This window comes from Loxodonta africana, chromosome 4, assembly GCF_030014295.1.
Source record: "Loxodonta africana isolate mLoxAfr1 chromosome 4, mLoxAfr1.hap2, whole genome shotgun sequence".
Classification (NCBI taxonomy): domain Eukaryota; kingdom Metazoa; phylum Chordata; class Mammalia; order Proboscidea; family Elephantidae; genus Loxodonta; species Loxodonta africana.
This window is the reverse complement of record NC_087345.1, coordinates 30,084,740-30,109,136: the sequence shown is the minus strand read 5'-3', so window position 1 is coordinate 30,109,136 and position 24,397 is coordinate 30,084,740. Positions and strand designations below refer to the sequence as shown.

General features: G+C 38.6%; 1 protein-coding gene across 5 annotated transcripts in view; it reads left to right on the top strand.

Annotated features, from left to right (window-relative positions):
• The window catches only part of ANO4 (anoctamin 4), a 491,252-nt gene that overhangs the window by 253,157 nt on the left and 213,698 nt on the right, over positions 1-24,397 (top strand). For 4 of the 5 annotated variants that reach the window (XM_010599655.3, XM_023538815.2, XM_023538806.2 and 1 more), the window contains one exon: positions 17,774-17,878. The exons of the other annotated variant lie outside the window; for it this stretch is intronic. In XM_010599655.3, coding sequence (XP_010597957.2) covers positions 17,774-17,878 — 105 coding nt within the window. The remainder of the gene's footprint in view (positions 1-17,773; positions 17,879-24,397) is intronic. 5 annotated transcript variants of the gene reach the window in all.

Genomic DNA, 24,397 nt, shown 5'->3' with positions numbered 1-24,397 from the left:
TCACATTGGGTAAATTGGCTGCAAAAGATCTCTTTAAAATGTTGAAAATCAAGGACGTCATCTCGAGGACTAAGGTTTGCCTGACTCAAGCCATGGTGTTTTCAATCACCTCATATGCATGTGAAAGCTGGACAATGAATAAGGAAGACCAAAGAAGAATTCATGCCTTTGAATTGTGGCGTTGGCGAAGAATATTGAATATACCGTGGACTGTCAAAAGAACGAACAAATCTGTCTTGGACAAAGCACAACCAGAATGCTCCTTAGAAGCAAGGATGGTGAGACTGTGTCTTACATACTATGGACATGTTGTCAGGAGGGATCAGTCCCTGGAGAAGGACATCATGCTTGGTAAAGTAGAAGGTCAACGAAAAAGAGGAAGACCGTCAATGATGAATAGACACAGTGACTGCAACAGTGGGTTGAAGCATAGCAATGATTGTGAGGATGGTGCAGGACTGGGCAGTGTTTTGTTCTTTTGTGCATAGGGTGGCTATGAGTTGGAACCAACTCAATGGCACCTAACAATAATAACAACAATTCCAACTAAAGAGTTCTGTTCAGTTGTTTGGGTAAAAACTCATTTAAATATTCATTCATCCTACAAATATTTGTTGAGCACCTAGTAAATGCCAGGCATTGTTTTGGATGCTAAGGAAACTTTGTTGTTGTTAGTTGCCATCAAGTTGACTCTGACTTATGGTGACCTTATGCACAACAGAAGAAAACGTTGCCCAGTCCTGTGTCATCCTCACTATCACCGGCATGTTTGAATCCATTGTTGGTGGCTATTGTGTCAATCCATCTCACTGAGGGTCTCCCATGCCCTCACTTTCAACTGATTGATTTAGGCACATCCAAACTATCTAGAATAATCTCCTTCACTTAAAGTTAGGTGATAATGAACTTTAATCACATCTATATACCTTCATAAAAATACCTAGATTAGTGTTCAGTTAAACAACTGAGAACTGTAGCCTAAGTAAGCTATTACAACAAAAAGATTATCACATCTAGTCATGTGGACTTGCTTCCAATTCTCTAAACATGTGATGCTATTTAATGCCTCACAACCCTTCTTCGTGCTGATCTCTCTAGGATGCCCTGGTTTTGCTCTATTATCTTTTAACATTTTGAAATTGTCTATGTCTCCATTGTTAAGATGCTCAAGGACAGGATTCTGAACTATTTATCTTTGTACCCTCCGTAAGTATTTTTAGGATAGGACTGAACTGAACTATTATTAGTTGTTTCTTGGAATATTACAATAGCTCTTCAATTGCTCTACCTGTCCTTCATTCAACAAATATCTACTGGGGACTTACTAGGTCTCAAAATATAACTTAAATTCTACTTCCTCCAAGAAGCTTTTCTAGATCCCAAGGGTCACAATTGATCTTCCACTTTCCCACACTTCTATTGAACTTGAAAGTTTTATCAAAGTCCATCTGTTTTTAGGGTTTTATAGGGTTTCATTTCACTTGGATCCACAATCAATGCCAATGGAAGCAGCAGTTAAGAAATCAAATGACATACTGTATTGGGCAAATCTACTGCAAAAGACCTCTTTAAAATATTAAAAAGCAAAGATGTCACTTTGATGACTAAGGCGTGCTGGACCCAGGCCACAGTCTTTTCAATCACCTCATATTCATGCAAAGGCTACGCAATGAATAAGGAAGACCGAATAATTGACACCTTTGAATTATGATATTGGCAAAGAATGTTGAATATACCATGGACTGCCAGAAGAATGAACAAATCCAACTTGGACGAAGCACAGCCGGAATGCTTATTAGAAGCAAGGGTGGCAAAACTTTGTCTCATATACTTTGGACATGTTATCACAAGGGACTAGTCTAAGAGGGACCAGTCACTGGAGAAGGACACCATGCTTGGTAAAGCAGAGAGAGGGCCAGTAAAAAAGAGGAAGATCCTCAATGAGATGAATTGACACAGTGGCTGCAGCAGCGGGCTCAGACATAGCAATGATTGTGAGAATGGCGCAGGACCAAGCAGCATTTCTTTCTGTTGTACATAGGGTTGCTGTGAGTTGGAACTGACTCGACACCACCCAAAAAGGGTAACAACAATGTAGTTCTCCTGGAAGGCAGGACATGTATTCACTTATCTTTGTATCCTCCTTCACTCTTAACCCCATGTGTTGTACTGAGCAGGTTCTTCCAAAATATTATTTGTTGTTTGTCAAAATCTATTCCACCCACTGGGTAGACGTTTGCATTTTGAAGTTATATAGAGTAAATCTAATTCTTTTGTGGGATGATTTTCAGTTGTTCAGAAACTCATCCTGAGCTCTTTGGCACCTGAAACATTTATTAGTTTCATCAGTGCTTCCTTAAATGATGTGATTTTCAGATTCTTTACTATCCTATTCACTCTGTTCTTAGAAACAGTCTTATTTCATTACTGCTTTTTTGAAAATACAGTGCCTAGAAATTGAATAGAATATTCTGTTCATGTCTGTTCAGAATAGAGTCAGTCTGTTCTTTCCTTTAATTGACACCTTGTACTGATACTAATGTAATAAAAAACAAATGTTAGTAGAAGTATTTCCTAATGGTGTAATATCAGCATGGGATAATTTAGCATATCTCAAGGCAAGGGACTGCCTTTATCTCAAAAACATGTAATTGCATTTATATATCCATAAGTTTATTATAGGCTCTTTATCCCTACATCCATTGACTATTGGTTGAAAATATAAACAGAGCCATCCCTGTTAGCATAGAATTATCATCAAGAAAAATGTGTATTAAACAAGTTACAATTAGAAACTATTTTTTTTTTATCTTTAAAGCTCATATTATCCTGTCAAGATGGCATGTGATTTCAATTCCATGCTCTTTTATTTTTAGCGTACTTACACTAATGCATCATAGATCTCTGTTGGGAGATTATAGAATAGCTCTCAAACCAAGTTTCTTATTTGTAGTGAGTCATAGATCTTAGAAGCAGCATGGACATTTTAGTCATGTCGAGGCATATTAAGTCATCCATCTACTTTTTACAAATAATCCCAGCTCCCAAAGTGCTCTCTAAAAGCCCACATAGACTGGATGTTAAATACAGGAGTTCTCCTATACCATCAGCGCTGAACAATTTCAGTTCATTTATCCGCTTTCATTTTACAGACATTTCTGAGGACCTATTATGCATTAACAAGTATTTATTTGGAAGAATCCCCTTTTGGTGTAGGAATAGTACAGAATTTTATTAAACGTGGACATTAGGGAGCTCACAGTCATGTCCAAGAGAGATGATCAGCCAGGGTTCTTTGGTTGTGAGCAACAGAAAATAATTATTTAAACTGTGCAAAGAAGTAATTTGAATTTGAAGGCTGTGGATAGGAAACCAGCCTTGGTAAAGGGAGAGAAGTCAAGAAAAGAACAACCATAACTATCTGGAATTAATGAATTTTCACCTTTATTCCTGTTGTTACATCATTTGGCTCAAGTTTCAAGGATCTGGAAGAAACAGTCCAATTGACCATTTCCCTTTCCATTGGTTGGGTAGAGTGTGATGAGACAAAGACAGAAGATAAGACAAGAGGAGACCCGTACATTCAGTTTGTATAATTGGAGGGCTACCACCACCCATTGCTGTCGAGTCAATTCCAACTCATAACGACCCTACAGAATGGAGTAGAACTGCCCCATAGGGTTTCCAAGGAGTGCCTGGTAGATTCAAACAACCAACCTTTTGGCTAGCACCAGTATCTCTTAACCACTACACCACCAAGGTTTCCTAATTGGAGGGCAGGGCTCCTTAATTTATCCTCCCACAAGGGCTGCACACTGTGGAAGAAAGGCATTTCCCCAAAAGGAAATAGAGGTGATATTAGGAAAGGGAAATAGATAGGGAAGAATGCCTACTTCAGGGATCTGTACTTAACCTGCTATAGAAGTCAAACTATATTAAGGACTGGAACTGAGGTATAAATAAAGTTATGGGAACATTCTCACTGGGAAAATTTTAAGAAGTGCTAGGGTTGCTAACCAAAAGGTCAGCAGTTCAAATCCACCACATGCTCCTTGGAAACTCTATGGGGCAGTTCTACTCTATCCTAAAGGGTCGCTAGGAGTTGGAATCGAGTCGATGGCAATGGGTTTGGTTTAAAGAGGCAGATGACCTACAAAGTGGATTTCGAAGGTCAACTAGAATATCAACATGAAGAAGAGGGGAGAGGCTATCTAGATATACCAAACCAAACCTGTTGCCGTGGAGTTGATTCTGACTCCTAGCGACCCTCTAGGATAGAGTAGAACTGCCACATACGGTTTACAAGGAGCACCGGGTGGATTCGAACAGCTGAATTTCTGGTTAGTAGCTGTAGTGCTTAACCACTACACCACGAGGGTTACAGGAAAGAACATAATACAATGCAGTGTGTTATATTGATTATGAATATCAGCTTTGTTGTTAGGTGTTTAAAACTGAGACGTGTCACCTGATACCTATGCATCTCTGGGCAAATTACTTAATCTCTCTGAATCTCAGTTTCCTCATCTATAAAGTGAGGATGCAAATACCTGTTTCACAGTGTTAGGATTGCCAGTTTAAATAGAGGGTTCCCAGATAAATTTAAATTTCAGATAACCAACAAATACTTTTTTAGTGTAAGTATGTCCCAAATATTGCACGAGGCACATTTCTGCTAGAAAATTATTAGCTTTTAATCTGAAGCTGGCAACCCTACACAGCACTGTAATATGAAGTGCATAAAATAATTCATGTAAAATGCCCAGTATGATCTTTGGTGCATAGTAGGTGCTCGGTAATTAATGGCAGTGATCATTTTTGTTTCTGCCATCATCATAGGCCTGAAAATTCAGAAGCCTGACAGTACACATGTCCCAGAATCATTTCTTACTCAGTTACCATAGAGCAGTTTCCCAGTTAATTTGTGTTGCAGTATCAACAAGATGGCCTTTCATTATGCTGTACTGACACAGGAACCATTTAGCTTGTATTTGTTTGGTTTCTCTTTCCTTCTGATTGTTTTGGGTGTTTATCTTGTGTATTCATTTTTTTTAATTTATCATTTAGCAACTCATAATTAATGAATATTACTTTATATACCCCTTTATAGGCCAATGATAAAAGTATAAAATGGCACTAGCCTTTGAACTACAACTTAAGGATCAAAAAGCAGAGTAAACTGAAGCATTGATTGTGACTTTTTTAAGTGTGAAACTGAAAAGCTTAGTGGGTATAGATCAAATAGCTTAATGACTATGCCACGTAAAACAGAATCAGAAACCTTCTGAAATCTGAAATATTTCTTTCATTACTTTCCTTTTATCTGTTAGACCTATCGTACAGGCCTAGAGGAGTGCCATTAGTTCCAGAATATGTCATTTGCTGTCCTTGAGAGTTTGTAAAATGACGATTTGCTGATAGGTTTCATTATTTTCCCAAGGGATTTCTAACACAATTCCTATTATCTTTTTTTTTAAAGCCTAAGGGGCCCTTTTCTCCATTATGCATAACTTTTCCCCTTGTATAGATATAATATTTAAATCCTGGGACACATTGATATCACAGGAGAGAAACTTGAGGATTTCAGTTTTTTTCCAATGCACTAGAATAACTGTAGTGCTGTCTGTATATGTAGACGTAAATGCATAGTTTGGTAGTAATAAAATTACAGCTGCAATTTATTAAGCACTGTGCCATATTCTCAACCTTGTAACCCATTGCCTTCAAGTCGATTCTGACTCATAGTGACCTTATAGGACAGAGCAGAACTGCCCTGTAGAGTTTCCAAGGAGCGCCTGGTGGATTCAAACTGCTGACCTTTTGGTTAGCAGCCATAGCACTTAGCTACTACACCTTCAGGGTTTTCTCTCAACCTTGAGAACTGTGTCTTAGTTATCTAGTGCTGCTGTAACAGAAATACCACAAGTGGATGGCTTTAACAAAGAGAAGTTTAATCTCACAGTGGAGTAGGCTACCAGTCAAAATTCAGGGCATCAGCTCCAGGGGAAGGCTTTCTTTTTCTGTTGGCGCTGCAGGAATATCCTTGTGATGCATCGGTCTTCCCTTGGTCTAGGAGCATCTCAGCACAGGGACCTTGGGTCCTAAGGACATGCTTTGCTCCTGGCACTGCTTTCTTGGTAGTATGAGGTCACGAACTCTCTGCTTGCTTCCTTTTCCTTTTTATCTCTTGAGAGATAAAAGGTGGTGCAGGCCACACCCCAGGAAACTCCCTTTACACTGGATCAGGGCTGTGACCTGGGTAAGGGTGGTGTTACAATCCCACCCTAATCCTTTTTAACATAAAATTACAATCACAAAATGGAGGACAACCACACAATACTAGAAATCATGGCCAAGCCAAATTGATACATACATTTTTGGGAGAACATAATTCAATCCATGACAAACTGTTAAACCATTTGCATTTGTTATCTCATTTAATTTGCATAATACCCTCATTCTATTATTCTTATTTTGTGGATGGGGAAACTAAGGCACAGAAGAGGTTAAGTAACTTGCTTCAGGTCAGACAGCTAGTCGGTGGTGGAGGCAATATCCCAACTAAGGAGATGTGACCGTCTCATTCAACGTGCTGTGTTACTTTCTTCAAACCAGTTGGTAGCAATATTTCTAACAATGTATTATAACAAAGCGTTGAAATTTTTAAATTAAAAGGCCTATAATAGTTAAAACATTAGGATAAGAAGACCATGTTGAAGACCAGTTGAGTTTTGTTGGAAGCAGATGTCTTCATCTTAAATGGGTTATTATTTCTTTCTACGTAAGTGATGTTCCACTTTGTAGCTTCTCTTTTGTTCTGCTTTGCAATGGACTTTTTTTTTTTTTTTATCCTCCCTTTTTCTGGTTATGATATTGTGACACTCCTGTTTCTCTGTGGTTCAAAGATTACTTTCTGGCCCTCATGTCAAGGCCTAATCTCAAATTAGAGAACAGACTGAACTTGGCAAATGCCTTTCACATCCTGTTTCACCCCTCAAACAACAATACCAGAAGTGATGGGGAGAGGGAGAGGAGCCATTCAGGGGAGTTTTTGAAAGAGAAAGAGAGCCAAGAAAGACTCATCTCCAGTCCCACAAAGATGAGAGGCAAGATGCAATTCATGCTTTATGAAAGAAAAATAACAGTAAATGTATGGCCAATCTTTGTTGTTGTTCTTGGGTCCATTGAGCAGCTGGGTGGATTTGAACTGCCAACATTTTAGTTAGCAGCCAAGTGCTGAACTAACCACTGTACCACTACTTACATTCAGGTGATATTCCGTTGTTTCCAAAGGGTTTTCACAAATGTTTCTTTACCACATTAATTCTTACAGCAGTGCCATGAGGTGGATTTCCCTCTGTTTTACCATGTCTCAGGAAATGAAATTACTTGCCCAAAGGTACAAAATTAGTAATTAATAGACCACAACTAGACCTTATGTCTTTAATTTCTTATGAATATTTTCTTCACTGTACCAATTTATTTTTCTCTTGAAGATGAAAATGAGTTAAAGAGTGAAATTTTGTTGCTTTCTCATCCCCTTACCTGAAAACATTTTATTGCGAAGAGTGGTTGAGGCTTGTTCACTCAACCTAAGGAATCTGGCTTCTCTTCTTGAATAGATCTGAAATGTGGGTGAAATTATCTATTTGTTTCCCATTTGTGAAATGCATTTCTTGCATGGCTGAAAGAGAAGGTTTTCTACATGGCTTTGAAATCACATGGAAGAAAAGTACTTGCTACCTCATATCACATGCATTGGACATCTTATCAAGAGGGACCAGTCCCTGGAGAAGGACAACATGCTTGGTAGAAGGTCAGCTAAAAAGAAGACAGCCCTCAATGAGACGGATTGACACAGTGGCTGCAAAAATGGGCTCAAGCATAGCAACAATTGTGAGGATGGTGCAGGACTGGGCAGTATTTGGTTCTGTTGTACATAGGGTCGCTATGAGTCGGAACTGACTTGACGGCACCTAACAACAGCAACTTTGGTTTTATTTCTCATTGCGATTGTGTTGAAGGTGAATGTGGTGTCTTTCAGAACAGTTAGCACTGTGGTTTGGAAATAACACTAATTATCCTTAATTTGAATCTCTTCCTCTTTAAGTGGGGTTTTTTTTTTAGATGTGTGACGTGAGTTTAGTAAATACGGGGGTGCTTAGGAAAGCAAGCTATTTTCGGCCTTCGCAAATTTGGGTCTATGCTCCTTGCTATTATTTGCTGAGTAATGAAATTGTGGTTTCTAAAAATAAGTCCCAAATTCCTCCGTTAGACATTTGCATTTTCTTTTCTCATTGCTAAGGGACATCTATACATATTTTGACCTATAAGATGCATTTAGAGCAAATTTTCTGAAAAATCTTTTCACAAGCATGAGGGCGCATGAAGTGAATGACAAAAAAAAAAAAAAGAGAGAGAGAGAGAGAGCCATAAAGAAAGCCAAGTGATTACATGTCTAGAAAGAGCATTGTGTTTTGTGGAGTTTAAAATGTATGTTCTGCCAGATACCATTTCAAATAATCTTATATTTAAAAAGTAGGGTTGAGTCTCTGGATGGTAGGAATCAGAAGACTGATATTTGTATTTCTTAATACAAGCATCTCCCTGCATAGGATAAAATGATGTAATGAATGTGACCCGTTTCTATTATCTGTGTAGTTGCAAAGAAATTTTTGGTTTCTAACTCCTTATGGTTACGATACCAACCTACTCCCAGTTGTTGAGTCTATTCCAACACATAGTAACCCTATAGGACAGAATAGAACTGCCTCATAGGGTTCGCAAGGTTGTAAATCTTTACAAAAGCAGACTGCCACATCTTTCTCCTGCAGAGCAGCTGGTGAATTCAAACCACCGACATTTCAGTTAGCAGCCAAGCACCTTAGGAGTACCACCAGGGCTCCTAAAGATACCAAAGTCATAGGATTTCTGAACTAGTGAGTGTCTTATGGTCATCTAGTCCCACCTTTTCATCTGAGGAAACTGAAACCCAGAGGCAGAGAACATATTAACCAAGGTGCAATGGTGTATTAGGGAAAAAAGTTGGGACCAGGATCTAGTCTTGAGCACTTTGCACTGAGCCTAATTTATTCATCCAGTAATAAACTGTGTATTACTTCTCAATCCAAAACATGATTTGAGTAGGCTACACTAGAGCAGAAAATTTTACGGATGGAAATTGATACTTGGAGAAATTTAAGTAACTAGTTAGCTCAAAATCACACAACTGTATCTAGTGAGGTTGGGACTTAAAAGTCTAATAGCCATTATGTTATTAGGGTGAGCTGCCGTCAAGTTTCTCCTGACTCATGATGACCCCATCCGCAACAGAACAAAATGCTGCCCGATCTTGAGCCATCTTCATGATCAATTGCTGATCAGAGTGTTGTGATCCATAGGTTTTTCACTGGCTGATTTTTGGAAGTAGATCACCAGGCTTTTCTTCCTAGTCTGTCTTAGTCTTGAAGCTCCACTGAAACCTGTTTAGCATCATAGCAACATACAGACTGGAGGGGGGTGGTGGCTGCTCATGGAGTGCATTGGCTGGGAATTGAACCTGGGTCTCCTGCACAGAGGGTGAAAATTCTACCACTGTACCACCAATGCCTCCTTTAACCATGGTATATATTTATTTAATAGTGAGCCTCTACTAATCTTATCCCTTATAATTTTACAAGGGCTGTACTCCTTCCTACAACCATCTCAAGCCCTCCTTTACATGCAAATTTATCATGCAAGTTAAGAGAGTAAACAGTATTTGAATGAAGCTGAAAATTTCAAAGTTTCTATTCTGTAACCCCTCCTAATCCTGAGTTTTCTCTTCCCCTCCTCTGTGAGAGTTTCTGTCAGCACAGTAAAAATTGGGAGACATCACAGAACCCTGCCTACATAATCCACAAATCCTTCCTGCCATTTGGAGCTTTGTAGCTCTGACTTACAGGCCCTCTTTGGAACTTTCAGCAAAGTGATGCATTATGGTTGAAGAGATCACGCCCTTGCCAATCCTGGGAAACACAGAAGCAATTTTGTTGAAGGTCAGCCATTACTGGCTGAAGCAGTAGGATTATTATTTCCCTTTTAGACCCCAAGAAATATTAACCTGCTGTTAGCCAAATGTGTTCTCTGATTTATACAGAATTGTGTCCTGAAGACTACCCACTTTTAATCATTTGAGGGAATATCTGTTAGCCTTACAGTGACCAGTGAAACAAGCAGTTTATTCCAGCTAAAATGAGCTGAACTTTCTTCCATAAAAAAATGAACTACAGAGGAAATGCTCACGATCATTAGCCATTGTTGTTGTCGTTAGGTGCCATTGAGTCTTTTCCGACTCATAGCAACCCTATACAGGCACAACACAATGAAACACTGCCCAGTCCTGAGCCATCCTTGCAATTGTTGCTATGCTTGAATGCATTGTTGCAGCCACTGTGTCAATCCATCTCATTGAGGGTCTTCCTCTTTTTTGCTGACCCTCTACTTTACCAACGATGATTTCCTTCTCTAGGGACTAACCCCTCTTGATAGGATGTCCAAAGTATGTGAGACGTAGTCTGGCCATCCTTGCTTCTAAGGAGCATTCTGGTTGTACATCTTCCAAGATAGATTTGTTAGTTCTTTTGGTACATGTCTGTCAGTTTGTTGTACTGTGGGGCTTGTGTATTGCTGTGATTCTGAGAAGTATGCCACTGGTTTTCAAATACCAGCAGGGTCACCCATAGCAGACAGGTTTCAGCTGAGCTTCCAGACTAAGATTAGGAAGAAGGACCCAGCAGTCTACTTTTGGAAAGAATTAGCCAGTGAAAACCATTAGCCATTAGAGAAATGCAAATCAAAACTACAATGAGGTACCATTTCATGCCAGCATTACTGGCTCTAATTAAAAAAAAAAAAAAAACAGAAAATAGCAAACATTCAGAGGTTACAGGGAGATTGGAACTTGTATGTATTGCTGGTGGGAATGTAAAATGCTATAACCACAGTGGAAAACAGTGTGGCACCTGCTTAAAAAGCTAGAAATACCATACAATCCAGCAATCCCACTCCTAGGAATATACACTAGAGAAATAAGAGCCATCATACAAATAGACATATACACACCCATGTTCATTACAGTATTATTCACAATAGCAAAAAGATGGGAAAAACCTAAGTACCCATCAACAGATGAATGGAAAAAAAAATTGCGGTACATACACACAGTGGAATACTACACAACAATAAAGAACAATGATGAATCTACAAAACATGTCACAACTGGGATGAATCTAGAGGGCATGATGCTGAGTGAAATAAGTCAACTTACAAAAGGACAAATGTATGAAACCACTGTTGTAAAAAAAAAAAACAGAAAAGGTTCACACACAGAAAAAAACAATCTTTGGAGGTTATGAGGGGAGGGAGAGGTGAGGAGAGGAAACCATTAACAGATAGTAGACAAGTTAACTTTGGTGGAAGGGAAAGACAATGTACAATATAGGGGAAGGCAGCGTAACTTGACCCAGGCAAAATCATAGTAGCTTCCTAGACACATCCAAACACCTTGAGGGACTTTGTTACGGGGCTGAAGGCAGGGGACCATGGCTTCGGGAGCATCTAGGTCAATTGGCATAATATAGTAGATAAAGAAAATGTTCTACATCCTACTTTGGTGAGTAGTGTCTGGGATCTTAAAAGGTTATGAGCAGCCATCTAAGATACATCTATTGGTCTCATCATGTTCAGAGCAAAGGAGAATGAAGAAAATCAAAGACACAAGGAAAGTATTAGTCCAAAGAGCTAATGAGCTACATGAACCACAGCCTCCACCAGCCCAAGCCCAGAACTAGATGGTGCCCAGCTACCACCATCAACCACTCTGATGGAGATCACAATAGAGGGTTCCAGAGAGAGAGACAGGAAAACGTAGAATAAAATTCAAATTCACAAAAAGAGACCATACTTACTCATCTGACAGAAACTGGGGGAACCCCCAAGACCGTGGTCCCCAGACACCCTGCTAACTCAGCCCTGAAGCCACTCCCAAAGTCCGCCTGTCAGCCAAAGATTAGACAAGCCTATAAAACAAACAATAACACAAGTAAGGAGCATGTTTCTTAGTTCCATCAAGTATACAAGACCAAATGGTCAACGCCTACCCAAAAGCAAAGAGGAAAAGGCAGAAAGGGATAGGAAAACTGGACAAATGGACATGGGGAACCTGGGGTGGAAAGAGAAAGGGGGAGAGTGCTGACACAGTGCAGAGAATGAAACCATATCACAAAACAATTTGTATATAAATTTTTGAATGAGAAACTAATTTGTGTTGTAAACTTTCACCTAAAGCAGAATAAAATTTAAATTAAAAAAATGAACTACAATGTCACTAGATTTATAGTGACATAGCACTAATAATGTGAAAGAGCATGATTTGTGTGTCATTTAACAATAACATTTATGAAGTATCCTTTTACTGAAGGCTTTTTAGCTAAAGGCACACTAAATAGATTTTGGTTAACACAATGAAGTTGAGTAATAGAGACGGGTAATCTTTCCAAATGGAAAAGGTTTCCAATTCCAGGTTCTCTAGAAAAAGTGAATTCATTTTTTTTTTTGGTTGTTGTTCATTTGTGTGTTTCCTTTATTCTTCAAAGATTGGTCTTGGGTACTAGCTGATGCAGAGAAAATCTGTGAAGAAGACAGAATATCCCTCCCTCCCATCTTAATTCTGTTCTCCATCTTAATCCTGTCATAGGGAACACTGAATTCACTTACGGGAAATTCAAAACAGAACTCCCAATTTCAAAAATGGTTTCTTTGCAGCCTATGAATCCAAAAACACTAAATGTGAGGATTTATTTTAGCTGTTTGGCTCAAATTTTGAAATATCGCTGCTGTCTATCCTGTAAAAAATGCTACGCTTGAGGATTTGTATTAAACATACCTCTTAGGACAGGAACTACCAATTTTTACTTGCAGAATGTAAGTAGACTGTAGACAGAAGCTCAGATCTATCACCATTTATTGTGAGGAAATCACCGAAAAATAGAATTTGTCCCCGTAAGCTACTTTACAGATTCCCCCACCTTTTGTGTTACACAGAGAAGGTAAGACTTGATCTGTCAGACTATCCTTTATTTCTGTTTAACACAGAATAATTATTGGAAGTCCAAATTATAGAAATTTTTATTTTTTTACTGAAATGCTTTTATTTAGTCTAAGCCCTAAACCTGGACTAGGCCCTCATTTTGCAGAGAAGGAGTATGTCACATACAATTTTTAGTGCCTCACCCTGATCTAACACTGTGGACCAAATTGCTTACATATATAGCTATTATTTTAACTAGAACCTTCAAAAAATTTCATACTCTCTATTTTACAAATGAGGAAAATGAGTCATATTGAGCTCATTATTTAATGGGTTCAAAGTCATATAAGAGCAAAATTCAAATTCAGGTTAGTTAGCACCAATATATTATTTTTATACCACGTTGTGTTTATTTCTAAATCTAAGATGTTTATATTTGAGAGAATAAGAAATTGAGTATTAAATAATTTATTTCAGCTCACTAAAACACCAGAGCTATTTGCTTTTGAGTCGATTCTGACTCATGGGGACCCATGTACATAAGAGTAGAGCTGCGCTCCATAGGGTTTTCAATGGCTGGTTTTTCAAAAGTAGATGACCAGGCTTTTCTTCTAAGACACCTCTGGGTAGACTCAAACCACCAACTTTTTGGTTAGCAGCTGAGCACGTTAACTGTCTGTACCACCCAGGGACTCCCACTAAACTAAGATGACCCAATAAAATAAGAATAGTGATTTTAACTATATGAATGAGTGGAGGGCAAGTGGAGAGGTATAGCAGTATAAGTTAGTTATGTTATCATGTACCATACCAAAAAACCAAAAGACAATAAGAAATACATAAACCTGATAAATCAAGAAACAGTAGAAAACAGATATGGAGGTATCCAAAAGAAGTGAAAACAGAAACTGTTAAAAGTGGTCATGTTGGGGTTAACAGGACTGAGGCTGAGAAGGGGGTGGCTTTGGCAACTGCTGATTTTCAGTATAATAAGCCCTTTTGTACTTTGAGTTTTTTTTCAAAAACCATTTATTACTTGATAAAATTAAGAGAGACTAGTTTACATTAAAAGCAAATATATGCTCTAGAATATGTTCTTCAGAGTAACCTACAGGTAACCTATCAAGATGCCCTAAAATTGTGGACTAAGGAGGAAATGGGACATTTTCTTAGTCTGTATTCATTAATGTTACTACTCATGTGAAATTGCAGGAAAAGAGTACTAACTGAGCAATTAATATGTTCAAGGCCTTGCTCTAGGTTCTGGTGTTACTAATGTTGGTGTCACCCCCACCATGGACCTCCTCCAGTACCAGACCATACGGAATCCTGAGTAATATTTTTTTGTACTAATGTTATTCATAAATCATAATTCCTGTTTACCACTCCTTATTTTCCTTTAATTACTATGAGAAAAGGCAAATGTATAGAGAACAAAATTTATTAGTGGTTACCAGGGGAAGGGAAATATCACATTGCTTATGGGTAGGGTTGCATGGCTAATTATTGTAAGCTACTGTTTTTTATACTGTCAATAATTTGTACACTTATAAAAAGTTGAAGTGGGAAAAGTTGTGTTATAGATATATTTACAACAACAACAAAAAAAAGGTGGGGTAGCTGCTGAGGCTCTTATGTATAACCAGAAACCTCATGGGATTTGGATTCTTGGTTTGGAGGTTAAGGGTCATGGTTTCATGGGGCATACCAGTTAATTGACCTAGTAACATGTTCAGTGCTTCTGTTCTAACTCCTAGTTCATTGTGTAGTGCCTCGGGACTTAAAAGCTTGTAAGCAGCCGTCCAAGGCACAACAATTGGTCTCTATTTGCCCAGAGCAACAGAGGAAGGAGGAAAGTCAGGAATAGGAGGAGAATATGGAACGTGTGGCTAATTGCCTCCGTAAACAACCGCCTCCTTTGCCATGAGAACAGAAGAACTGGATGGTGTCTGGCTACTCATACTGAACATTCTGATCAAAGAATTCACAGAAGAATCTTCATCAAAAGAGGGAAATGCAGAATGGAATTGTAAATTTTCATGGATTCTGGACTTCCTGGAGCCGTGAAGATTGGATGAACCCTGAAACTATTGCCCTGAGATAATCTTTAAACCTTAAACCAAAAATACCCACTAAAGTCTTCTTAAAACCAAATAATAGTTTAGCTTAACTAGTAAAAAATGTCTGCCTTGAGCATTATGCTGTTTTAAGTACTATCTATGTGGAATCAAAGTGACAACAGCAACTCGAAAGATTAGATAGGAACCTTACAGGACTGTGAATTTCTGTTAATGGGGGGGAACAACTAGGAAAAGGAGGATAAGAAGGGTTGAACAATTAAATGTAATCATTGTCACCAAATGCTACATGTAGAAACTGTTGAATTGGTATATGTTTTTGCTGTGTATTCTCAATAACAATGACAAAAATAAATAAAATTATTTTAAAAATCAATTAAAATTATTGTTATTTAGTAGTTATAAGGAGCCCTGGTGGCTCAGTGGTTAAGAGCTATGGCTGCTAGCCAAAAAGTCAGCAGTTCGAATATATCAGCTTCTCCTTGGAAACCCTATGGGCCAGTTCTACTCTGTCCTGTAGGGTCTCTGTGAATCGTAATTCACTTGACAACACTAGGTTAGTAGTTACAAGTACCTATATGTGACTATATGAGCTCCTGACTATGACAAACAACAAATAAATTTGGCTTCTATTTATTAGTCTAGCCTTTTGCCTTCATCCAAAGTACCAAAACATGGAACTATTTGGTAAATTCAATGCTCTTATTTCTGATAGCTTGTATTTGTGACTGCTTGGATCTGGCTAGTGTTAAAGACTGGTTAAGAGCATGGATTGGTATTCCATCTTTATCACCTACTAGCTTTGTGACTTTGGGCAAATTATTCTATTTCACTGAACCTCTTTTTCAACGTTGCAGTAACAATTAAATAATAGAAATAAATTGCACAAATCCTGGCCTATAGGAGGTGTTGAATATTCTTATTGTTGTCATCGCGAGGTTTTTGACCATCAAATAGAACAAATGTGCCTAGTTTTAGTAGGTATTGAAAGCATCAGAACTTTACCCTTTTGAAGTACCTGGCAAATAACCCACATTAATTCTGGGCCAGCACGAAGGCATCTTTGTTTTGTCCCATCTGAGAAACTCAGTCACCAGTAACTTCAGACTTTGCACCTGGTCAACCATGTGTGTGTGTTTGAAAAGTTCACTGCTATCTATGTCTTGGATGGTAAACAGCAGTGCTTAACAGTCATTGAAATGCATTCTGAGGTCTCTAGGAACTGCCTTACAGCTTCCTTCTCATTATTCAATAGCTAGTCTTTTATAAATGCCAGTGTTGCTTTAATAAATTATTATGGATGGTAATAGTAATGGCTTCCATTTATCCATTGCTGACTATGTGACAGCAAAGAGTTTTCCATGCGTTAATTTATTTAATCCTCACGGCCACTCTGTGAGGTTGTTATCATCATCCCTATTTTAGAGATGAGGAAATTAAGGTTTAGAGAGGTTCAGTGTTACCTAATGAGAGTTTGAATGCAGGTCTGTCTGACTCCAGAGTCTGAGCTTGAAATAGCAGAACTGTACTTCCTTTGTTTCATTAAGTTCTATACAACCTTATTCATTCATGCAACCCACATGCATCCTGTAGTTGAGAGCCTCCTGTGTGCTAGGCATTGTACTAAATGCTGGTATTATATCATGCTGACGAAGTCCCTGCCCTTCTAATGCTTACCTTCTGTTAAATTATTTGTGTCTGTTTGCCTCTGAGAATGGTGTCTCCATGAGGCAGTATTCTTCTTTGGTTCCAGGGATATAAGTAAAATTTTATCCAAGGCTAAGAATAATTCCTGGGTTTATGAAAGGATTATTTTTACAAAAAAATTGGAAGCTGGGCATACCCCCATATGTTTATTTTAGCACTGGCTTTTAGCCCCTCCAGACTCCTCAGACGGGAGATGCTCTTACTGATTACTTTCAGTCGCATTTAGAGGTTTATTGTTGCTAATGATAAAGCTGCTTTTTTGATATCTTGGGTTCATTGACTTTCCTTAAATGTTCTGTAACTGGGTGAAGCAGCATAAAAACATCTATTTTTCTTTAGAACAGACCCAAACTATGTCAGACAAACCAAATAAAAGTGGTTTGATTACTTCATAGAATAAAAGGATTCTGGTATAATTGAAAAACAAATGATGTAGCTGGGAAGTCCAACTTGAGGAAAATTTATCTTTCTAGGATATCCAGAATTTTAAATCCTTCCCTAAAAATAAATTATTATAATTTTAAAGAAGATGGTATCATAAAGTGTTTGTGCTGAATGTCACTTTTTATCCATGTGTAAGTTGGAAATAATTTTAAAAGTCCTTGAGTCGAAGCTAACTTGTTATATTCTTCAACTAGGAAATTACCAATAAATACTAGGAAGCATGTGGCATTGTCACGATGTAGCTACTTTATTTTTGCATGGGAAATACAATTGAACCTCTGTAGTCCTGTAAGGAGCAAATGGCTGATAACATCCCTCATTTTATAAAGAGGGAAGTCAATGTCATTTGTCCAAGAGGGAGGATCATTGGCAAACCAGCTGGTTGTTCATTTTGGATTTTGACATTGCTTCTCCTTGGGACCCTAATGCTGGGCTCTCTGATAACCAGTGCAAACTCCATCTTTCGTTTCTCTAGAAGGAGGTGTGGATTTGCAAGGCTACCAGCTGGATATGCAAATACTACCTGACGGCCCAAAGAGTGATGTGGACTTTTCAGAGATTCTTAATGCAATACAAGAAAGTAAGTTGCACTCAAATTTTAAATTCAACATGAAAGGAGAATCTGTACTAATACTTGGGAGGAGTAATACAACTAGAAACCTTAGATGCCAAGCTTAAAAAAAAAAAAAAAAAGGATGTCTTTAAAAGAGCTAGTAGAGCAAAATAATTTTGAGACAAGAAGAGATAGTCAATAAAAATGGGGATTTAATTTGTGAAATTGAACCACGTAATAATGTGGTTTTTGAAGAAGCCAGGTGGAAAAATTGTAGTGGAATTATAAATTCCTTACATTTTATATGCTTTAATATTCAGTAAATCCCTAGGTGTTTTTTTTTTCAGATTCCTTGATTAATCATAATTAAAAAATCAAAAAAAAATTAAGAAATCAGAGTAAAATTCTTCCACTCGAATATAAGGAGTAAGAAATAAATGTTGATGTAGTAAGTGGAAATCAGGAGTTTATTCTCCAGGGTGGATATCTGGAGCCATTGATGATGGGCTGTGTCCCAGAAGTAAATCCCTCTCTTCTGAACTGATTAATCAAGGTTTGCTCTTCTTAGACTATGTTATTTGTGTGTTGTAGTTTTCACTGAGAACTTTATCATGATCAACACATTTACCCAAGTTTTAGATTTAGCATTGAGGATGGGTGATGTGGTATCACATGCCAACTCAATTAACATTCTGGCTTCATTATCAGAGCTCTAATTCAAGGTAATGATACGCCTCTTTGAATATCTAATATCTGTTGACTTTAGGAAATAATGTCTCCACTGTACAGATGGGAAAAATTATGTGACTAGCTCACATGATAAATAATGGAGACCAGAATTGGGGTCTCCTACACTTCATTTCATACCTTCCTAAGTGTGTTCGGTATAGAAGTTAAGCACACTGAGCTGAAGAAGCCTGGCATTAAAGAAGACGATGCTACTTCTGAAAGAAATACTTTTACTGAAGAATATAAGAGAACCAGCTCTTTGTTCTGGTTGGGCAATCCCTTCATATTAGATTAATGAATAAATGAGAAAAAATTTCCTCAAGAGAATCAAATCAGTAGACATTGGAGAGAAAATAACTTTTTATGAAAAGTCATAAAATTATGTAATTAGTTCATTTGATTTGAAAGATGATAGATTATACAGAGCTCAAAGGATTTTTAAAAATATTCAACTAATGACAAAAGATGGCCTCTGTCCAAGTGCTGGAGAAGAACTTAGCAACATTTTTTTGGCTTGGATGAATTATACCAAAATTAACTAAATGTTTAAGAGAACTATTTTTATAGTAATTCTTATCATCAGATTTTAGTATAGACACCTTGGTATATCTGAGGTTGACTGTTTTATGGTTTAGAATGGTGACTTCTTTATCAACTGATAGAGAGTGTAAGTTTACGCATACCTAATTAAATTTTAAAATGGGAAAAAGTATTTCTTTAAAACTTCAAATCAGCCTTTATAGGTTTGTGAATTATCGAATGCTTTAGAACTGACTGATTTATTTTCTTGTCAAAAAGCAAGTTTTATGCCATGTAGGCTTGGCAAGCTGCCCACATAGTGTGGGCCATTCTAGTAAGAAAGATTTGGGCTATTCATCTACCTTCAGCCTCTACTTAGGTCCCAAAGATGATTCCAGTGTTAAACCAGTTCTGAGTATAAAAATGCATAGCTTGGCTCTTTAAGGGACTGTACCTTAGATTATCACATATAGAAAGCTTTGAGAGGGCCAACATACAATGATGTAAAGGATACAGGATTACCAGCATCATTGTAACTCCTTTCCTACAAACATTTCTGTTGATACCAATAGGATGATGAAAAGATTTTACTGGGTTCTTAGAATTTTGTGGCCATTTATTTATGCATGACCTTCAGTATCAAGCTAGGAGAAAGAGCAAGAGGTTGATTAAAAAATGTATTGAGTGTCTTGGGTAGTCATTGTGCTAAGTGTTTTTACCTACTATCTTTTTTCATTCTTAAAACATCCCTAAATATGAATAAATATAATTTTTTCCATTTTTCAAATGAAAAAACTGCATTTACCTCCCTAGGGCTATATGGCTACTTTGTGATAGAGTCACTAATTAATCGCAGGTCAGCCCTTGTTCTGCTAATTAAAAGAGCAAATAAAATGATTAGGAAAAATGAACTATTTTGGATTTAAAATTTTTTATTCTTATATTGTTACATTTTTGTGCAAGAATTCTTTCAGCATGCTTCTACATCGTAAAACACACTTATATTTCTTTCCTATAACACTTACCCTGACGTATAGCCTCAGCTATTCAAAAGATGTCTCAGAGTGGCTGGTTGTCCCCAGGTTGTTTTTCAACTTCTTCAATATTGGATGTATAGCTTGTAAAAAAGAAAAACATATATATTTTATCCGTCCTTCTACCTGTCCTTCTTACCTGTCGTGTGCTATTTTAAAGCAGTGGTGACACATTTTGGTGCAAAGTTCAATTCAGAAAAAATAAAAATATTTACAGATCACAACTTGTTTTGTTGTTTAAAATGAACAACTTAACTGCTTTCTAGGAAAAAGGCTTTATTTCCATGTGGCAGTATAATGTAAAGGGATGTGTGTGTGTGTGTGTGCACACGTGTGTTTCCTTGATGTTATTTGTCCCTCACTCTCATTTATCACCCTAACTCTGCTGTGCAAGATGATAGCCAGGTCCCTTGAGCTCTTTTATATGTTGCCTAAAGATCCTGGCTTTTGTTTTCTGAAAGCGTAAGCTTTCAAGGGGCTGATGCTTGGGTGGGAAGAGAAGAATCAGAGAGAGAAACAGTTGGGATTTCCTAAGACCAGCTCCCTCAGAGTATCCTTCGGAGATAGCATGGCTTCTGGTAGGGTGGATGGAAAGGATGGGAATGGCTCCCATCCATGGCAGAGATTCCCCAGCCCTAGGAAGGAGTAGATCCTCCAGAGTTCAGGGAACTTCAGAGGCTCTGAGAAGGCGGCAGGCTCATCTCCCTGTTTCTGTGTTGTAACCCCAGTAACTTGAACAGAGCATCAAGTGTCGTAGGTGCTCAGTAAGCATCTGTTGAGTGACTGGGTGAACTGATGAATTATACTGTAGACTTGGAAAGTAGGCAGCTCAACAGTAGCCAGGTGGCTTGGAGACCTGAGCGGCCTCTCTAAATGTTCCGCTTTTTGCAAAACCCCTGGAACCTTTGTATAATCCCTGATATGCGAGGTGAGAGGGTGAGAATGTCAGTGATAACTGAAATTAAATTATCCATCATGCCAGTGGGATGGGGGACTTGGAAATGAATTTAACTTGAGTTGATCATGACAAAGTCCTGGAGCAATTCTTACTCTTGAGTTTGTCTAGTACGATTTAAACCCAGTGGAGCGATGGTTAAGAACTTGGCTGCTAACCAAAAGCTTGACGGTTTAACTCCACCAGCTGCTCCTTGGAAACCCTATGGGGCAGTTCTACTCTATCATATAGGGCTGCTATGAGTCAGAATCGACTTGATGGCAACAGGTTTGGTTTTGGTTTGCACAGAGTCTAAAGATTTAGAATGTCTACTTTATTGAGTACAATAATATCTTTTAAAACAAAAAAACCTTTTTAACGGCCGAACTTCTAAAATTTGGGCATTTTTTCTTTTAAATGGTAAACCAAAAAAAAAAAAAAAAACCTGAGTTGAGTTGATTCCAACTCATAGCAACCCTAGAGAACAGAGTAGAACTGTCCCATAGGGTTTCCAAGGAATGGGTAGTGATTTTGAACTGTCGACCTTTTGGTTAGCTGCCAAGCTCTTTAACCGCTGCACCACCAGGGCCCCACTTTTTAGTAGTAGATATTTTTAATTCTTTTATTCTGAAATTAGATTACAAATATGTCTCAAAGCTCTACAGTCCACGACGCAGATGTACGTATGTGTATTTGTATGCATGTTCATTTTGTTATGAAACCGTGATGAAGTGTGTCATTCAGAGGTTATACTGAGCCTTTTAATTCTTGCAGTAAAGTTATTAGCACTGCCCAGCCCTTTCTAGAGTCCATTCATCCTTCCACTCTTTGTTGCTTACCCCTCCTGCTTTGCCCTTGATTTTTCTTTCCTGGATTCCCATCGTACCCTGGCAGACATTATTGTGTTATAGTCTATGAGGTTCTAATGAATGAGAGAGAGTAAAGGGTAGGGGATTATTGGGTCGTTGTTATCCTGTGGTCTGACCCTTTGTGCCTAGCCATGTGTTTACTTAATCGTTTAGCTGTTGCCACAGAGGTGTTGGCCTGTGCTTCTGTGGCTGAGCAGACCGAGTCACTTCTCACTGACATGTATCCAGTGAGTCGTTCTGAATCTAATTTCTTGAGCCTTGATTTTTAGCTTTATTTTTGACCCATACAGTCATGCCACCTCAGAGGGGAAGACAAGAGAGGGGACCAAGATATATTGAGCATTTACTTCTTATCTGGCAACTCTGTGGTTGACCTTTTACCTAGGTTATTTTACTTAGTCACAGCCTCTCTTTGGAGTCACTGGGTGGTGCAAATGGTTAATGTGCCCAGCTGCTCTCCAAAAGGTTGGACATTGGAATGTGCTATGAGGCACCTAGGAAGAAAGGCCTGGCAGCCTACTTCCGAAAAATCAGCCACTGAAAACCCCGAGGAGCACAGCTGTACTCTCACACACATGGGCTTGCCATGAGTTGGAGTTGACTCAGCAACTGGTTTTAATCTCCCTTTGCCTTAGTTTCCACATCTGTAAAAGAAAGATAATTATAGTAAATCTATGTGAAGCCCTCGGGATAGTGCGTGGCACATGGTAAGTGCTCTATAAGTGTTGGCCTTCATTCCTCGAAATAATCCTGTGTGGTAAAGGGTATTAAAAAATTATCTCCATTTAAAAAAAAAAAAGATTTTAAAACTTTGAGAAGTTAAACAGCCCAATATATTACCTTGTAAAGAGCTTTGGTGGTGCAGTGATTAAGTGCTCAGCTGCAAACTGAAAGGTCAGTGGTTTGAACCCACCAACTGCTCCACTGGAGAAAGATATGACAGTCCGTTTCTGTTTACAAGACTTACAGCCTTGGAAACCCTATGGGGCAGTTCTGCTCTGTCCTGTGGAGTCGCTCGGAGTTAGAATCGACTTGACAGCAATGGTTTTTTTTATAAGCTAGTAAGTAGGAGGACTGAGATTTGAACCCAGGCCTGTCTGAATCCGAAGCTCATGCTCTTCCCAGAGAAGGGGAAATTCTGGTCAGTAGACGTTGAGGATCTCCATTGAAGACTCCCATTTACCTAATTTCGTGATGTGAAAAGGTAACCAAGACTGATGAGCAAAGTTTGACTTAGGCACAGTTCTCCTCTAAATACCATTCCCAGAGTTGTAAAAGGCGCCATCATTATCTGTGTCTTTATGGACGTAACCAACGCGTCTGCCTTCTGTACAGAATGAAGTAGTAGCAAGAGAAGCTCTTCTAAGGGACAAATGCTGTCCCAGGAATGGTTTGGCTGCTTTGGCCCCATTACAGAGGGCTGAGGAGCATCCCGTGCCATTGTCTGTGCCTCTGCGTTGTAAACGTCATCATTATTGAGCCTGAAAATGCCATCGAAATTATTATTTTTTTTAATGACCATGCATGTGTTAAAAATCTCATGACTTATTTTTTTTTGTGCAAAAGCGTATTTCGAATCTCCAAAGCATTTCAAGTAACTTCATGGCAGAAGAAAGCTGTCTGCTGTCAAGCTTATAACAGTACTGCAACTTTCTTATCCCAGCTTTTCTTTGAGGAGATTTTGGCATAACCATTTAACTGTTGCCAGAACTCACTAGCAGAAGTTTCCACACTTTTTTTAAAACAATAGAACCTAGTCCCTCCCCCAATATATATTTACATATAACCTCAATATGTAGAACAGATAAAAACAGAGCTTTTTGGAATAATGGGGGTGGAAGGTATAGGGCTTTGTCCACTCCGTGTCCTCCTAGGTGCCCCCACCACTCCTACCAGTTGCTGTCAAAATGATTCCAACTCATGGTGACCCCATGTGTGTCAGAGTAGAGCTCCGCTCTATAGTTTTCACAGGCTGCTTTTTTGAAAGCAGATCACCAGGCCTTTCTTCCGAGGCACCTCTAGGTGGATCTAAACCTCCAGCCTTCCACTTAGCAGCCAGGCACATTAACCATTTGTAACACCTAGAGACTCCCCTGTTCCCCCGAGAGCTTCTCAAAATGATGCTGGGGTTCCAGGGAAAATACATGGAAAACCACTGACCTGTTAGAAAGGACTAAAGCTTGGCAAGGAAACACGTTTGTCTGTTCTAGTGACTTTATTTTTAATTCTTGAGATTAGGCCCCCCTTTTTTCCTTATTAAGGAGCCCTGGTAGCATAGGGGTTAAGCGCCTGACTGCTAACTAAAAGGTCAGCAGTTTGAATGTACCAGCTGCTCCGTGGGAGGAAGATGTGGCAGCCTGCTTCCATAAAGATTAGAGCCTTGGAAACCCCATGAGGCAGTTCTACTGTGTCCCACAGGGTGGCTATAAGTCAGAGTCGACTCAGTGGCAGCACGTTTGGT